Source organism: Melanerpes formicivorus, unplaced genomic scaffold (genome assembly GCF_026170545.1).
Source record: "Melanerpes formicivorus ecotype bairdi unplaced genomic scaffold, bMelFor1.0.p_v2 SCAF_135, whole genome shotgun sequence".
NCBI classification, from domain to species: domain Eukaryota; kingdom Metazoa; phylum Chordata; class Aves; order Piciformes; family Picidae; genus Melanerpes; species Melanerpes formicivorus.
Window position 1 is genome coordinate 356,916 of NW_027142487.1, and position 16,854 is coordinate 373,769.

At 55.0% G+C, this 16,854-nt stretch overlaps 1 protein-coding gene across 3 annotated transcripts in view; it reads left to right on the forward strand.

The window, feature by feature from the left end:
- LOC137456745 (polycystin-1-like) overlaps window positions 1–16,854 on the forward strand; it is a 90,831-nt gene that overhangs the window by 38,682 nt on the left and 35,295 nt on the right. For all 3 annotated transcript variants that reach the window (XM_068168340.1, XM_068168339.1, XM_068168341.1), the window contains exons 7-15: window positions 2,820–3,034; window positions 4,484–4,596; window positions 4,674–4,800; window positions 5,786–6,063; window positions 6,885–7,634; window positions 8,862–8,993; window positions 9,643–9,818; window positions 10,183–10,316; window positions 11,127–14,749. In XM_068168340.1, the coding sequence (XP_068024441.1) occupies window positions 2,820–3,034; window positions 4,484–4,596; window positions 4,674–4,800; window positions 5,786–6,063; window positions 6,885–7,634; window positions 8,862–8,993; window positions 9,643–9,818; window positions 10,183–10,316; window positions 11,127–14,749 (5,548 nt within the window). The remainder of the gene's footprint in view (window positions 1–2,819; window positions 3,035–4,483; window positions 4,597–4,673; window positions 4,801–5,785; window positions 6,064–6,884; window positions 7,635–8,861; window positions 8,994–9,642; window positions 9,819–10,182; window positions 10,317–11,126; window positions 14,750–16,854) is intronic.

A 16,854-nucleotide genomic window follows, 5' to 3' on the forward strand; every position in this document is an offset into this window, starting at 1 on the left:
TTTTGGTGGAGGCTGAGAAGTTGGTGGTCTTCCAGCAGCTCTATCAAAGACCCCCCAGTTTGAATAGGAGTTCCTATACCTGGGACCATCCAAGGTTTAATCCTACACTGGTGCCAGTTCCACTTGCAGTGGAGAGTGACCTGCTGGCAGATTCCACAGGTCTGCAGACATAAAGCAAAGGCTGCAGCTCTTTCAGATGGATCTGCGTGACCATCCTTCCTCTGGAGTGATGGCTCACTGTGGGCCTGGAAGTGTCTGTCGGGGGCACTCCAACTGGGGCTTGCACTGGGTGACCTTTAAAGGCCCTTTCCAACCCCAAGCACTCTGTGAGTCTCCATGCAGTTGGAGGTTGTCCTGGGAATTTCTGGAGGGGAACACAGTTACTGAGGATGAGGATAAAGCTGAGGTCCTGAACACCTTCTTTGCCTCAATGTTTAACAGCAAGGCAGGAGTTCAGGACGAGTGGTCTCCGAAGCTGGGCGTTGGGGTCGCGGAGCAGAGTAATACCCTGGAAATCCATGAGGAGTTAGTTCGGGACCTGCTGAGCCACTTGGATATCCACAAGTCCATGGGACTGGATGGGATCCATCCTAGGGTGCTGAGAGAGCTGGCGGATGTGCTAGCTAGGCCACTCTCCATCATTTTCCTCCAGTCCTGGCTCACTGGTGAGGTCCCAGATGACTGGAAACTGGCCAACGTGGTCCCCATCCACAAGAAGGGTCGGATGGAGGAACCTGGAAACTACAGGCCAGTCAGCCTGACCTCAGTGCCAGGGAAAGTGATGGAGCAGATTATCCTGGCAGCAATAACTGCGCACCTGAAGGATGGCCAAGGGCTCAGGTCCAGCCAACATGGATTCAGGAAGGGCAGATCCTGCCTCTCCAACCTGATCTCTTTCTATGATCAGGTGACTGCCTGGTGGATGTGGGGAGGCCTGTGGATGTGGTCTACCTAGACTTCAGCAAGGCCTTTGACACCGTCCCCCACAGCAAACTGCTGACTAAGCTGTCAGCCTGTGGCTTGGACCACTACACTCTGTGCTGGGTTAGGAACTGGCTGGAGGGCCGGGCCCAGAGAGTGGTCGTGAACGGTGCCACATCCAGCTGGAGGCCAGGCACCAGTGGTGTCCCCCAGGGATCAGTGCTGGGCCCTGTCCTCTTCAACATATTCGTTGATGATCTGGATGAAGGGGTAGAGTCAGTCATCAGCAAGTTTGCAGATGACACAAAGTTAGGGGCAGATGTTAGTCAGTTAGAGGGTAGAAAGGCTCTGCAGAGGGACCTCGACCGACTGGACAGATGGGCAGAGTCCAATGGGATGGCTTTCAACAAGTCCAAGTGCCGAGTGCTGCACTTTGGCTATGGCAATCCCATGCAGAGCTATAGGCTGGGGTCGGAGTGGCTGGAGAGCTCCCAGACAGAGAGGGACCTGGGTGTGCTGATCGACAGCCACCTGAATATGAGCCAGCAGTGTGCTCAGGTGGCCAGGAGGGCCAATGGCATCCTGGCCTGCATTAGGAATAGTGTGGCCAGCAGGAGCAGGGAGGTCATAGTGCCCCTGTACTCTGCTCTGGTTAGGCCGCACCTTGAGTACTGTGTCCAGTTCTGGGCTCCTCAGTTTAAGAAGGACATTGAGACACTTGAGCGTGTCCAGAGAAGGGCAACAAGGCTGGGGAGAGGCCTTGAGCACAGCCCTGTGAGGAGAGGCTGAGGGAGCTGGGATTGTTTAGCCTGGAGAAGAGGAGGCTCAGGGGTGACCTTATTGCCCTCTACAACTACCTGAAGGGTGGTTGTAGCCAGGAGGGAGTTGGCCTCTTCTCCCAGGCAACCAGCACTAGAACAAGGGGACACAGTCTCAAGCTGTGCCAGGGGAGGTTCAGACTCGAGGTGAGGAGGAAGTTCTTCACCGAGCGAGTCTTTCGGCATTGGAATGGGTTGCCCAGGGAGGTGGTTGAGTCATCGACCCTGGAGGCGTTCAAGGGGAGATTGGACGTGGCACTTGGTGCCATGGTCTAGGCATGGGGTCTGTGGTGTCAGGTTGGACTCAATGATCCTCGAGGTCCTTTCCAACCTAAGTGATACTGTGATACTGTGAGCACAAAAGCAGCCTGTGGTTCTCCTGTCCAGCTACTGTAATTTCCTCCTGTGCTGCGTTACCCTCTCTGGTAGGGTCACAGAATGGATTTGGGTTGGAAGAGTTCATGGAGTCCAACCCTTAGCCCAGCACTGCCAGGGTACTACTTGGCCTCCAGTCCCGTATCTTTGTGCTGTACCAGTTGTGGCTGGTAGGAATAAGTGCTTACCAGTGTGTCATGGGCTCTGTGGCGCTGATGGGGCCTTTGGCAGCTCCTCTTGTTACCCAGGCTAGAGGATGGCACTGTTGCCAAGGAAGAGTCAAGCTGTGGGGCAGGGAACATCAGGTGTCTGAGGCAGTGACACACATTGGTCCTCTGAGCTGCTTCTCTCTCTTCTGCCCTGCCCTGTGGTGTTGACTGCTCTGCCTGTGTCCTTCTGGCTCAGTGTCCCCTCAGATTACCAACGGGCAGGTGACTTTCTGCAGCTCTCAGGCCAGGTCTGAAGGGCTGGCAGGTAACCAGGGTGGTGTGTTATGAACGAGGTGCTGGTGGTCTGATGGATACTGAAATCCCTCAGGAACTAAAAGGCTCTGTTGAGCACAGCCTGTGACATGTGGCTGGAGCTGTTGTTGTTATTGTCACAGAGGAGCTGTGGATGGCATCTGGCCCAGGCCTTCCTCATGCTCAGGATTCTCTCAGATCCCCTCCCCCTACTGGTTTTTTGTTGTTGTTTTTTTTCTTGAAGGGGCCTCGATGTCTGGATTGGATTCAATGATTTTGCAAGCCCTGGAGCACAGCAGCGAGGAGAAGGATTTAATCTGGAGAGCTGTCAGAACTGGCTGCCAGGAGAGCCCCATCCGTCCCACGCTGACCACTGCGTGCGGATGGGCCCCGCGGGGCAGTGCAACACCGACCTCTGCATGGCCAAGCACAGCTACGTCTGCCAGTACAGGCCTGAAGGTGGGCTCTGCTGCACGGGGGCAAGCAGCTGCCCTGCTCCCTGGCACGTGCCAAGGAGAAACAGGGCTGCAGGGAGGGGATCATCCTGGGCACCACCCCCAGAGCAATTGGGAGGGGCAGCAACTGCCAACGAGCCCCCTCCAGTTCTGGGCTTGCCAGATAAGGAGGACAGGAACCTGCTGGGGCAGGTACAGCAAAGGGCTATGAAGATGCTGAGGGGACTGGAACAGCTCTGTGAGAAGGAAAGGCTGAGGGACTTGAGGGCTTTTAGTCTGCAGAAGAGCAGACTGAGAAGAGATCTCACCAATGTTGATCAATACTTACAGGGTGGGTATCAGCAGGATGGGACCAGGCTTTGTTCAGTGGTGCCCAGTGATAGGGCAAGGAGTAAGGGCACAAACTGCAGCATCAGAAGTTCTGTCTAAACATGAGGAGGAACTTTATGTTGAGGGTGGTGGAACCTGGAGCAGGCTGCCCAGAGAGACGGCGGAGTCTCCTCTAGAGAGCTTCCAAACCCAGCTGGACAGGTTCTGAACCTGCCTGGACACCATGCTGTGCAACCTGCTCTAGGTGAACCTGTTCTGGCAGTGGGGCTGGAGTGGATGATTTCCAGAAGTCACTTCCAAGCCCTATCATTCTGTGATTCTGTTTGACTGGTGCACTTCCAGAAACATGGCCTCAGGCTGCAGATAAGAATTTGGCCCACTGCAGTCTTTGCCCTCAGTAAAGCAGAGAGAGGAGCAAAGCTCTGAGACAGAGCTTTAGAAATGGCTTTTTGCTTTTATTTGAGCTGCTGCCAGGATCTGAGGCCCTGGTGCCAGTTGCCTTTGTGAGAGGCTATCTTGTGGCTTAGAAGATTGTAGAGGCCTGGAGGTCATGAGGTGTGTGCTGTGTGGCTTTGTGTTTATGCAGCCTCTCAGATCTCCCAAAGCTTTGTAGGGAGTAAGAAAGGGAAGCAGAAAGAACATGAGATATAGGAAAAAGCGTAGGTAAAAAGGAAAAGCTATCAGTAGGAGGAGGGCACAGTTGCCCTGGGAACTGGGACAGCATTAGCTAGTAGTGTTCAGTCCCCAGAGCCTGACCTGGCTTTGAATCATCCAGAAGTGTTTGCCACTGGTAAAAACCAGCTGGTCCTGGCCACATTTCCCATGATCCAGGGGGCTGGGAAGTGCACCTATGCTCAAAACCTCAAAGTACATGATGTTGGAAGGGAGAGGCACTTGCAGGATTCCCAGAAGTCAGGGTTGCTGAGAATGCAGAGACTGCTGGTGTCAGAGCAGCTGTAAAGGGGAAGAAGGAAGCAACAGGATGGCAGCAGCTGCCTCTCCAGCGGAGCTGGAGCTAGAGTACTGCCACAGCTTTGCTGAGTGGGGTGAGCAGGGTGGGGGGAATCTCCTCAGGCCTTGGTGAGTCTCATGGGCTCTGTTCAAACGTGTCCTTTGCAAACAGGAGTTCTCTTAAACGCCGAGAACTTCTTTGTGGGGGACCCTGTGTTTGAGGCGCGCGAGGCTGAGAGAGCTGTGGCCGAAGAGGTGGCGTCCGCTCCACGGCAGGCTCTGGAGGTAAGCAGTGTTTGCTCAGCCTGCTGCTCCCTGAGCCCAGGGAGGTGCAGCTGGTGAGAGCCTGGTTTGTTCTGCAGGTGCTGGTGTTCCCTGAGCTGCCATTCAGGCATGAGGGCTATCTGACTGCCCTGGAGTTGGTGACACAGGAGCTGCAGCAGCCTGTTCAAGTGAGGTTCCAGGTGCACAGACCCAGAATCAGAGAAGGTGAGGCCTCCCCTGCCCTCACTTGTGGGCAGGAGAGCTGATGCCATCAGGGCTGCATCAGAGCATTCTTGGCCATTGGTGCCTTGTCTGTCTTCAGAGCAGCATCCTTACAGGATAAGAGATTTGCTTTGAGAGGACTTGCAAAGTCTGCAGGGGTGGTTGGACAGCCTGAGGTTGCCTTGGAGTAGTGATTGTTCTGGGGAAATTAATTAGTCTCAGTGTGAGAGGAGCTTGTGAGTGCAAGGAACACATGTGAAAGTGAGGTCGTCTTCTGAGCTGGACTCCTGTGCTGGGGAAGACATGACGTGGCCAAGGGGAATGTTCTGGTCCCTCTGGCCCCCCAGGTTAACAAGGAAGAATATTTTCCTGAGCCCATTCCTTCCCCATGGATGAGATAATCCAATAAGCTCTTTATTCCTTGTACACAAGCTCAGCAGTCACAGCTCTGGCAAGAAGGAGTCCTGCAGCAGAATGTTTGCTCTTAGCTGTAGAGTTGGCTGGTTACAAAAGGACCTTTTTTTGACACTGCAAAGCTGATCCTTTGACAGGGAAACATTAACTTAAGAGAAGTTGCTTAATGTGTTTTGAGTGTCAAAGCCAAGCTCTGCTCTTGCTTGGACTGGCTTTGGCTTCAACAGAGATGCTTTTCAGATTGCAAAGTGGTGGTATTCTTAGAGGGAGAGATTTGGTGCTTTGTGAAACAGGACCCTGAGCTTTTCTAGCACCAGGGCTTGGTGTAGGTGCAGCTTTTACTCAGCACAGAATGGGGGGGGGGTTGGAAGGGACCTCCAAAGCTCATCCAGTCCCAAGCCCCTGCAGGCATCAGGGACATCCTCCACTGGATCAGATTGCCCAGAGCCTTGTCCAGTCTGAGCCAGCCTCGAAGTGGGAAAAACCAAAAAGGTCAATTTGAAGGAAAGGAGAAGTCCTCTAGAAGTGTTCCTGTGAGAAGAGTGACTGTTCCTTTCTCTTTCACTTCTTCCAGACTACCAGGAGGAAGAAAATGCCACAGAACCTTTTCACACTGCTCAGGATGATAGAAACTGGACACTACCTGACTGTCGTCCTGGTTTCCAGTGGTGTCCTTTGACTAATCTGTGTTTGTCCCTCCATGAGTGCTGCAACAAGAGCGAGCGTGCCAACAGCTCTCTTGCCAGCAGCCCTGCCCTCCTGGCCCTTCAGCAGGATGAAAGGCAGCTCAGCTATGAACTCATCAAGGACTTCCTCTTTACACTACCAGCTGGCCCTTCTTCCCCATATCTGGTCAGTGTTTGTTCACTGCTGTACACAGGGAGTAGATGGGGCAGTGTCCTCCTGAGTGCTGAAATGTCCCAGTTTGCAGGGGGAAATACCAAAGTCCATCCAAATGAAGTGACTTGCCTTGTGTCACACATGCCACCAGAAGATCACAGAATGGAAGGGATCAGCTCCCCTGCCAGAGCAGGGCCTAAGGGAGGTCACACAGGAACACATCCAGGCAGGTTTTGAGTATCTCCAGAGAAGGAGGCTCCACAACCTCTCTGGGCAGCCTCCCCCAGTCTTCTGCCACCTGTAAGATCATCACGTCCAACCCTTAACCCAGCACATCCAGGCCACCACTAGACCATGGAATCCTAGATCTTTTGAGGTTGGAAAAGGCCTTTAAGGTGTAGTCCAACCCTTACCCCAGCACTGCCAGGTCACCACTAAGCCATGGCCCTCAGCACCACACCTCTGTGGCTTTGAAGCTCCATTCAGAGATGGTGAAGCATTTCTATCTTCCCCAACCCTTAGCCATGGACTTGCTGCAGTATCCTGCTGCAGCATCACAGTTGGTCAGAAGGTTCTGCAGATGTCCTAGGCTGCACCCATCACCCTCACACAGTGGAGATGGAGCAGAAAGCAGTTTCCATGTCAGCACTTTGGATTCAGAGTGGCCGAGGAGAGCAAGGTGCTGAAGTGTCTCCTCATGCTGTGGCTGTACCTGTGGCTTTTCTGTTGGTTTCCACTTGGCAGGGCATCCATCCGCCTTGCCCAGGCAGGAGTTGGGTGCTGAGTCCTCTTAACATGAGACATAAACCCAGGAATCTCTCTTCCTCCTGCAGGTCTCATTTAGAAAGGAGAACATCTTGGTCAGGGCCGAGGATATCTTCAGCATCCAGCACGACGCAGGCCCGGGCTTGCTGCTGCGCTGCCAGCTGAGCTCCACCTCCCCTTACAGAACCAACATCCTCAGCACAAACTCTTCAGCATGGGCAAGCAGCCTGTCCCCGGGCTGGCTGGGTGGCTCCTGGCTGCAGGACACCGTCTGCTCGCTCCGCGTGCGCTACGCCCAGGAGCAGCTGGTGCCGGTGCTCCAGCCCCGCAACGCAGGCCTGCAGCGGCCAGGTCCCTACACGCTCAGAGCCAGCGTGGGCAACGGCATCTTCAGCACCAACCTCTCCTGCAGCTTCTGGGTGGCTTCCTGGGTGTCTGGCTTGCGTGTCATCCACCCTGCTCCTCAAGGCAGCAAGGTCTACCTCCCATCCAACCACACCACCCTGGTCGTCAAACTCTCCTCGGGGGTGAATGCCACAGCAAGCTGGCTGGGGGACAACTACACCTTCCCCTTTGAGGGCTCCTGCCCAGCAGCAATCACCCAGCTGACAGCGGAATGTGCCAGGGAGACTAATGACACCTGGTTTGCTGTGGTCACCCTGAGGGGCCTCAGGGAGGGGGTGAGCACCCACGTGCTGATTGCAGAGAACGCGGTGAGCCGGCAGAACATCACCATCACAGTCAAGGTGGAGGAGCCCATCCGTGGGCTGAGGGCCACCCCTGACCCCGAGAACAGGGTCCTGCTCAACACACGAGTGGTGAGTGCTGGCTGCTGCTTCCTGCTGGGTGGGTGCGGCTGGGGAGGAGAGCCAGGGCTCAGCTCCACACCCATGAGCTGGGGCCCTGCTTGCTGCTGAGGCCATACAGACAGCCTGCTGTGGGCACAGGGAGGAGGCACAGAGCCCTGGTACTCTGCAGCCAGAAGGAGCTCAGCTGAACCTTCACTTCAGTCCCCTCAGCTACAAGGCAGCACCTCCTGCAAGGGGCAGGCTGACTTTGCAGCTCCATGGCAAACCAGAGCCACCTTCTTTGGCTGGTCAAGATGGTTATTCCTTTAGGTGCTCAGATTTGCTCTACTAAATCCTCACACCCTATAATGGTTTTGGTTCAAAGCAACCTTACACATCATCCAGTCCAACCCCTACCCCAGCACTGCCAGGGCACCACTAGACCATGGCCCTCAGCACCACAGCTACACAGCTTTAGAAGCCTTCCAGGGATGGGGACTCCATCACTGCCCTGGGCAGCCTGGGCCAGGGCTTGACAACCTTTTTGGGGAAGAAATTGTTCCTTACATCCAACTTAAATCTGCACTGCTGCAACTTGAGGCTTTTTCCTCTTGTCCTATCAGATGATTGAAGCTACTAAAATATTCCATCCATCCATGTCTGGTAGGTGCAGCCTCTTTGGTCTCCAACCCCCAGTCCCCTCAGCTACAGCTGAACCATGGGGAACTGTTCAGGAACTGCCTGTTGGTGACTCTGAAATGCTCTGCTCACCCTCTGGCTACTTCTAGCAGATCCCTGTGCCTCCAGTATCTCTTGGCCTCACCCTTCCTGGCTGCCAAAGAGGCACTGTATGAGTGAGGAGGAAGCCCACCCTGTCCAGTGCAAGTCAGCCAGCCACTGGGTCAGGCGCCATGCAGGGATGAGGGCCAGAGACTTTTGAAGCTAAAGCTGAGTTGTTCCTGCAAAGACCTTCAGAAGTTTTGCAGCCATCAAGAGAGAAACCTGATCCCAGAGCAGGAGGCTGTGGGGCAGGCATCTGGGTTCTGCTCCCTGCTCTGCTCTTCGTTTGGGGAGTCAGGGTCTGTAATTTCCCTGCCAGCAAAGCCACAGCTGACCTTGTGCCTCAGTGTCCTGCTCTGAGTACTGGTGTGTGATGCCTCCCGGTCTGGCCCTGCTCCCTCTCCAGCCGCAGATCTCCCGGGAGGCACTGGAATACCTCTCTCTTGCCCTAGTCTGAAGTGCTCTCCTGCCTTTCAGAGCTACATCCCAGTGATGGAAGCTGGGTCAGACGTGACCTTCCGATGGACAGTGGATGACAAACCATCTTTCACTTTCTACAACGTTGTCTTCAACGTCATCTACCAAAGCCCAGCTGTCTACAAGCTCTCGGTGAGCCCAGGCCCTTCCCGCGGCTCCATTTCCACCCTGCCCTCGCCTCACCCCGTCAGCCGAGCAGGACAGGCAGCAGGCAGAAGGGAGGGCACAGTTGAGGCTTGAGCTGCTCCTGCCAACCTGAAGTCCTTCCCTTACAGCTGACTTCTGTCTGCCTCCTCTCTCTTTGGTTTCTCACCTTTTCTCCATTTCCTCTCTGGTCATAGAGTGTCCTTCCTCCTCCCCAGCAGCAGTGAGGCAGGAAGCTGCCACAAGCTCCTCTGGTCTCTGTCCTGCTCTCTTGTACTGGTGCAGGCCAGAGTGCTGGGTTTTGTCATGACCCTAGAAGAAGGGTGGAGTGGAGACCCTGCAAAGAGAGAGGTATCTGTTATGGAACAGGAATTTCTCTCTGACCAGAGCATCTTTCTGTGTCATGCCCTGTCCTGCCATGCAGAGCCCTAGTTGGCTCCAAGCTGTTTAACTGCTGGTGGGACACCAGCCCAAGCTGTTGCCTCTGCCTTCTTGCCCCAGAGACAGCTCTTCCCTGACCTAAGCTGCTCACCTGCCTGGTGCAACCTCCTCAGTAGAGTGAAACCCCTGTCCTAGGAGAGTGGTCAGCAGAGCTAGGTGATGCCAACTGTGTTCTTTGTCCCACTGTCTTCCCCAGCTCACCGCCTCCAATCACGTCAGTAACTTCACAGTCAATTACAATGTCACAGTGGAGATGATGAACAAGATGAAGAACCTGACTGTGTTGGGTGTCCTGCCAGTGCTCCCCCAGAACAGCAGCGTGGAGCTCACAGCCAGAGTTCAGGTTGATTCTGCAGTGGAAGCCCTGTTCCTGTGAGTCCTTTGCAAGTTGCTCTAGCTTTGGGTCTTGCTGCACCATTTCTCCTGCCAGGGCCAGCTGATGCCAAAGGGTCACCTGTTCTCCTGCAGGTATGCTGCAGGCACCTGCCCAGCTCCCCTGCTTCAGGCTGAAAGACCTGAGATTGGCACATGGCTTTGCCCTTGGCTTCCTCCTCCTCTTTCCAGTGCCGTGCTCTTCTCACAGGGACTCCTTTCACTGCTTTCATGCTCGACATGATGCTTCCTCTGGAAACACGACCCCTGAGCCTGAAGGGAGGCCTAGGCCCAGCCAAGGCTGCTCTGGAATTTTCATGGTTCTCCTCTTGTGCAGCTTCACACAGTTTGCTTATTTCTGCAGGTGGGACTTTGGTGATGGTGCCCAGGAGACATGCCTGTTCAAACCTCCCTACAACAAGTCCTTCCTTGTTCCTGACCCCAGTATCCATGAGGTTGTGATTGAGCACAATGTCTCACACATCTATCAAGACCCAGGTATGCTCAGCATGGTTCTCTAGGGACAAAGGGGCTCAGGGGGTAACTCTATCCTGTCTCTGTTGGAGAGGAAAAAGATCAATTTCATTTAGAAAATCTACCATGGTACTGACATATGGAACCTTGGTGGTGCTCAGCATCTTGTATGGATGTGGCTCCTGAAGTGCTGGAAAATAGTTAGTGGTTACCTTTCTAACTGCAGTCATGAAGTTGTTCTGAATTCCAGCAGCTGATAGGATCTTCTGTTTGTGGAGCTGGTGGGAACACTCATGAGAATAAGTTGTAACCACGCTGAAGAGAGCAGCAGGTCAATGACAGATTGCTTGGAGGGCCACAAAGATGCTGAGGCACCTGGAGTGTCTGAGGGGCACAGGCTGAGAGCCTGCAGAAGAGCAGCCCCAGAGGGGAGCTGAGCAATGCTCAGCAAGAGATAAAGGCTGGGGGGCAAGAGGCTGGGGCCAGGCTCTGCCCAGTGGTGCCCAGGGACAGGACAAGGGGCACAAACTGGAACCCAGGAGGCTCCATCTGAGCAGGAGGAGAAACTTGTTTGGTGTGAGGCTGCTGGAGGCCTGGAGCAGGCTGCCCAGAGAGGTTGTGGAGTCTCCTGGTGTGGAAAGCTTCCAAACCCAGCTGGATCCTGGGCAAGCTGCTGTGCGTGCCCTGCCTGGTCAGAATTCTTGCTGGTCCTGGTTGGAGGAGGGGAGCACAGTGCAGAAGCAGAGTCCCCTGTCATGCTGCCCACACTGCTGCAGCACTGTTGCCACCAGCATCTTCCCATGACTGCTCTTTTTCTGCTCTCTTCCCACACAGGTGAATATGTCCTGATGGTTCTTGTATCAAACCAGTTTGAGAACCTCACCCACTTCACCCCGGTCCATATCCACAGTTACCTGGTTGATGTGAAGGTGGAAGCAGAGGAGGATGTTCTGGTTGTGAGCCGTCCAGTCACCTTCAGAGCCAGCCCACTGCCATCTCCTTACAGTGTGGTGTACACCTGGGACTTTGGAGATGGGTCCCCACCGTCCACAGGGAGCCAGCCCACAGTGACCTACAGCTACTCCCAGAGAGGTGTGTACAACGTCACCCTGACTGCAAACAACACCATAAGCAGTGTGGAGGCAGTGGAGACATACCAGGTGTTTGAAGAGGTGACTGGGCTCCAAGTCTCCGCAAGGGAGGCAGCAGAGCTGGGGGCATCTGTGACCTTCAATGCCTCTGTGGAGACAGGGGACAGCATCACCTGGACCTTTGACCTGGGGGACGGGACAGTGCTGAGGAGCCTGACGCCTGTGGTGGAGCACGTCTACGTCAAGGATGCCAACTGCACTGTCACCGTGACCGCCTCCAACCCAGTCAACAACGTCTCCCGGGCGCTGCCGCTCCGCATCTTTGTCCTGGAGGTGCTCAGGATCGAGCCTGCGTCCTGCATCCCAGAGCAGCCCGAGGTGCAGCTCACTGCCTACGTGACAGGGGACCCCCAGGACTACACCTTCGACTGGACCTTTGGGGACGGCTCCCCCAACGTGTCGGTGCGAGGGGCGCCGGTGGTGAGGCACAACTTCACGCGCAGCGGCACCTTCGCGCTGTCGCTGACACTCTGCAGCCGCTTCAACAGGGCTCACTACTTCACCAGCGTCTGCGTGGAGCCACCGCTCACCAATGTCACCCTGCTGCCGCCCAGGCAGTTCGTGAGGCTGGGAGAGGAGAGCAGCTTCCAGGTCAGCGCCCTACCCCCCTACCACTACCGCTACCGCTGGGACTTCGGCAACAACGACTCTGCCAGGTCCGGTGGCACGGAGGTGACCTACACCTACCGGAGCCCGGGGGTGTTCCTGGTGACTGTCACCGTCTCCAACAACGTCTCCTTCAACAACGACACCGCCTTTGTGGAGGTGCAGGAGCCGGTTGGGGTGGCCAAGATCGACTACAACGGGACAGATGTCTTGGAGCTGAACCAGATCTACCTGTTCTCAGCCACCATGAACGGCACCAATGTGACTTACTGCTGGGACTTTGGCGATGGCACCGTCCAGCCTGGCCGGGTCGCTGCCCACGCCTATGGCAGGACAGGCGACTACGCCGTCAGTGTGCTGGGCCGCAACCACGTCAGCTTCAACCGGACCGTCCTGCACCTCACAGTGAGGCGGCGGCTCCAGGGGCTGACCATCAATGCCAGCAGGACAGTGGTGCCATTAAATGGCTCGGTGAGCTTTGTAGCCACCCTTGTGGCTGGCACTGCCACCCGCTACTCCTGGATCCTCTGTGACCGCTGCACTCCCATCCAAGGCTCCTCCACCATTTCCTACACCTTCCGGTCTGTAGGCACCTTCAATGTCATTGTGACAGCAGAGAACAAGATCAGCTCCTTGCAGGACAGCATCTATGTCTATGTCCTGGAGCAGATTGAAGGCCTGCAGGTGCTCAGCAGTGACCTGGTGGAGGGCCTCTATTTCCCAACTAACAAAACACTGCACTTGCAGGCAGCGGTGAGGGAGGGCACAAACATCTCTTACAGCTGGGTGGCCCAGCAGGATGGCAACGCTGTGCAGACCTCCACAGGGAAAACCTTCTCCTTGAGCATCCTAGAGGCTGGAAGCTACACAGTCTACCTGAAAGCCACCAATATGCTGGGGTGTGCAACCACCAACAGGACACTGGAGTTCATTGAAGCCCTTGGTCTTCTAAAGCCTTGTGCCTTCCCCAGCCCAGCGGCCATCAACGCCTCTGTCAACATAAGTGCCACCATAACCAGTGGCACTGGCATCACCTACATATGGTACCTGGTAGATGGCTTCTCTCAAGTCACCTCTGAGCCCTTCATTATACACTCCTTCCAAAGCCCTGGGGTGATGGAGGTCACCATTGGTGCAGAAAACAAGCTGGGCTCAGCCAATGCCTCAATTGAGATCTGCGTGGAAGAGGTGATTGAGGGGCTGAGCATAAGCACTGCAGAACTGGACTGTAGATACGTGTCCTCGGGCTCCACCGTGGTCTTTGTGGGGGAGCTGCAGAAGGGGACCGCAGTGACATGGCTCTGGGAGGTCCCAAATGGCACCTTGGCTGGCCAGTCCGTGGCAGTCACCTTCCCCACAGCAGGGATTTACACGGTGCACCTGAACGCGTCCAACGACATCAGCTGGGCCTCGGCCAGCAGGAACATCTCTGTCCTGGACAGGATTCAAGGCCTGGAAGTTCTTGCCAGCAGGAAGGTGGTGGAGCCAGGAGAGCAGGTCACCTTTGTGATCAGGATGTTGTCAGGGACCTCTGTGAGTTACTGGGTGAGCATCAGTGGGGACTACTCTCTGAAGCTCAACAGCTCCAGGTACACTCACCGGTTCCCCGAGAGCGGCGACTACCTGGTGACAGTGACTGTGCAGAACCAGATCAGCATCGCCCACGCCCAGCTGCTCATCTCTGTGCTGGAGCCCATCCGTGGCGTCAGGCTGCTGAACTGCTGCGAGGCTGCTATCCCCACGGGCACTGAGAAGAGCTTCAGTGCCCAGGTGGGCAGCGGCTCCCGGGTTTCATTCTCCTGGCACTTCTTCCTGTGGAAATATCAAGGTCCATCTGTGGTCACCATGGCAGGGGAAACTGTTTCCTACACTCCAGAAGCTGCAGGGCAGCTGGAGATTCACCTCCATGCCTTCAATGACTTGGGAGGTGTCAATGTCACCAGGACCATCCAGGTCCAAGACCCAATAGTCAAAGTCTCCCTGACTGCCTCCAACACCTTTGTCAACAGGACAGCACTGTTTGAAGCGGTGGTGGTGCCCAGCAGCAGGAGTGTGGAGTTCCTGTGGACCTTTGGGGATGGCTCTGCTACTCAAGTGACCAGGGCTGCAGTAGTCAGCTACTCTTACCTGAGCCCTGGGGACTATCTGGTGGAGGTGAATGCCACCAATCTCATCAGCTTCTTCGTGGCCCACCTCACTGTCACTGTAAGAGTCTTGGAGTGTGAGGAGCCTGAGGTGGAGTTAGCCTTGCCCCCTCAAGTAGTCATGAAGAGGTCCCAGAGGAACTACCTGGAGGCACAGATTGACCTTCGAGGGTGCATCAAGTACCAGACAGAGCACCTGTGGGAGATCTACCGAGCACCCAGCTGCCTCAGCCTGGATGCCTCCAGCAGGATCCACCTGCCGAGTGTTGATGTGAACAGGCCCCAGCTGGTGATCCCCAAGCTTGCCCTGGAAGTTGGAAACTACTGCTTCAGCTTCATTGTCTCCTTTGGAGATACCCCGCTCTCCAAGAGCATCTTTGCCAATGTCACTGTGATACCAAGCAGGCTGGTGCCAATCATTGATGGGGGCTCCTACCGTGTGTGGTCCAACACCCAGGACTTGGTCCTGGATGGGGAGAAGTCCTACGACCCCAACTTGGATGATGGTGAACAGACTCCGCTGCTGTATGACTGGTCTTGCACCTACTCCTCCAAGGTAAGGGCAGTTAAGGGCAACTAGACAGAGGGAACCGTTGGGAGCTGCCCCTCAGCTCCACACAAATGTGGCTGCATTGAAGTGGTATTGAGGGAAGCTTTTGGGAGCATCTTTAAGAAAGCCACTCCAGAAGGAAGGTTGCAAAGGTTTCCCAGTTTCCAGCTTAGTGCTTTACCAGGAGACTGCTGGAACACTGCAACAGATTGCCCAGGGAGGTAGTTGGGGCCCCATGCCTAGAGATAGTCAAGGTGAGGCTGGACAAGGCTCTGAGCTCTCCTGGTTCCCCCAATCCCCTTCTTCATCGTCCCAAAGCAGCTCCTGCTCCCTCTACGCCATCCTCCACCCTGCCTAAACAGCTCTTGCTCCACCACTACCATTCTTGCATCCATCCCAGAGACAGGGGCAAGACCCTCAACCAACCCAAGAGACCACACAGAGAAGCTCAGCCCCAGCCAGCACCCGTGGATGGTGTTGGAGTAGCAATCAATTCTGGTCCTAACAGCCGGGGGGCCACCAGGCCCCCCGGCCTTTTGTCACCACCACCATCACCCAGTGCACACCATGGGGAGGCCATGGGTACTCACCAGAGATGAGAGGAGGATCCTCCAGCCCCGAGGGGCTCAGCTTAGGGCTGCTGCCCTTCCTGGTGGGGATTACATAGGGGAGTGGGTGGGGAGGGCCAAGTGGCCACACCTGGGGTGGGAGGAGACTCCAACAAAGCCCAGGTGCTGTGGGTTTGAGGAGAAAAAGGGGGGAATGGGGTGGGTGGGATAGGAAAGTGGCAGAGATGGTGGTGAAAGGAGGAGATGCTAAAATAACTTTATTTTCCATCCATCTTCCATGATGCACAACTGCAGCTCATGGTTTGCTTTGCCTCCATACAAAAACACCAAGCCCATCCATGCTTCACAAAGCAAAGCACAGTGGTGGCCAATACAGTGAAACCTTTCCCTCAGTATCATTCTGCTTGGCAGCAAAACCTGTGCTTTTCAGATCAAAATAACAAGTTTTAACAACAACAACAAAGTTCTCCAAGAGTGAATTTTCTCCCTGGATAGCAGTAGACAACACCAGGATGCTGAAGGGACTGGAGCATGTGCCCTGTGAGGAGAGGCTGAGAGCCCTGGGGCTTTGTAGTCTGGAGGAGAGAAGGCTGAGAGGGGATATAGTAAATGTTTATTAATATCTGAGGGCTGGGGGTCAGGAGGGATGGGACAGGGACAGGCTCTGCTCAGTTACACCCTGTGATAGGACAAGGGGCAATGGAGATAAACTGCAGCACAGGAGGTTCCACCTCAGCATGGGGAGGAACTTCTGCACTGGAGTCACAGAGCCCTGGAGCAGGCTGCCCAGGGAGGCTGTGGAGTCTCCTTCTCTGGAGCCTTTCCAGCCCCATCTGGATGTGTTCTGTGTGCCCTGTGCTGGGTTCTGTGCTCCTGCTCTGGCAGGGGCGTTGAACTCAATGATCTCCTGAGGTCCCTTCCAACATCCTATGATCTAGGGAATGATGTCCCTGCTGCCTGCAGGGGATTGGGCTAGGTGACCTCTGGAGGTGCCTTCCAACCCAAACCATTCCATGACTCTGTGAAGTGGTTGTCAGGAGCTGTGCAGTAGAGGCTGCTGAGGTCAAGTTTGTAGTTGGTGTTTCCCTTGTGCTTGGCCTCTGGGTCATGGTTTCTGTGTAGCTCTATGACCTTCCATGACCTGAAGGAATTAGAGCTGCTGATCACAGCTGAAGGTTCTGGTTCCTCTCCCATTAACAGGTGAATGTTTCTGAATCCAGCAGGGGCCAAAGTTAGGCTCTGAAGGAGTCAAGTGACCGCAAGCCGTGGTCACTGTGGTCACTGTCCTCATACACTGAAATAGTCTAACTCTAGAGAAGGGCAAGGAGGAACTGTCCTTCAGATTGTTACAGGAGATCCACCTCAGGAGGGGTTTCTGGTGGGATTCTTTTGATTATTAACACTCATTAATTCCTATTTTTACCTCAAAAGAGAAAGATCAGGAGAGTTTGAGCCTGGTGTGAGCCTTTTGTCTCATTTGCTGTTTAATGAAGCATTGAGTTAGTGAAGAATTAAAGTGGGGTTGGACTGGATGGCCTTTGG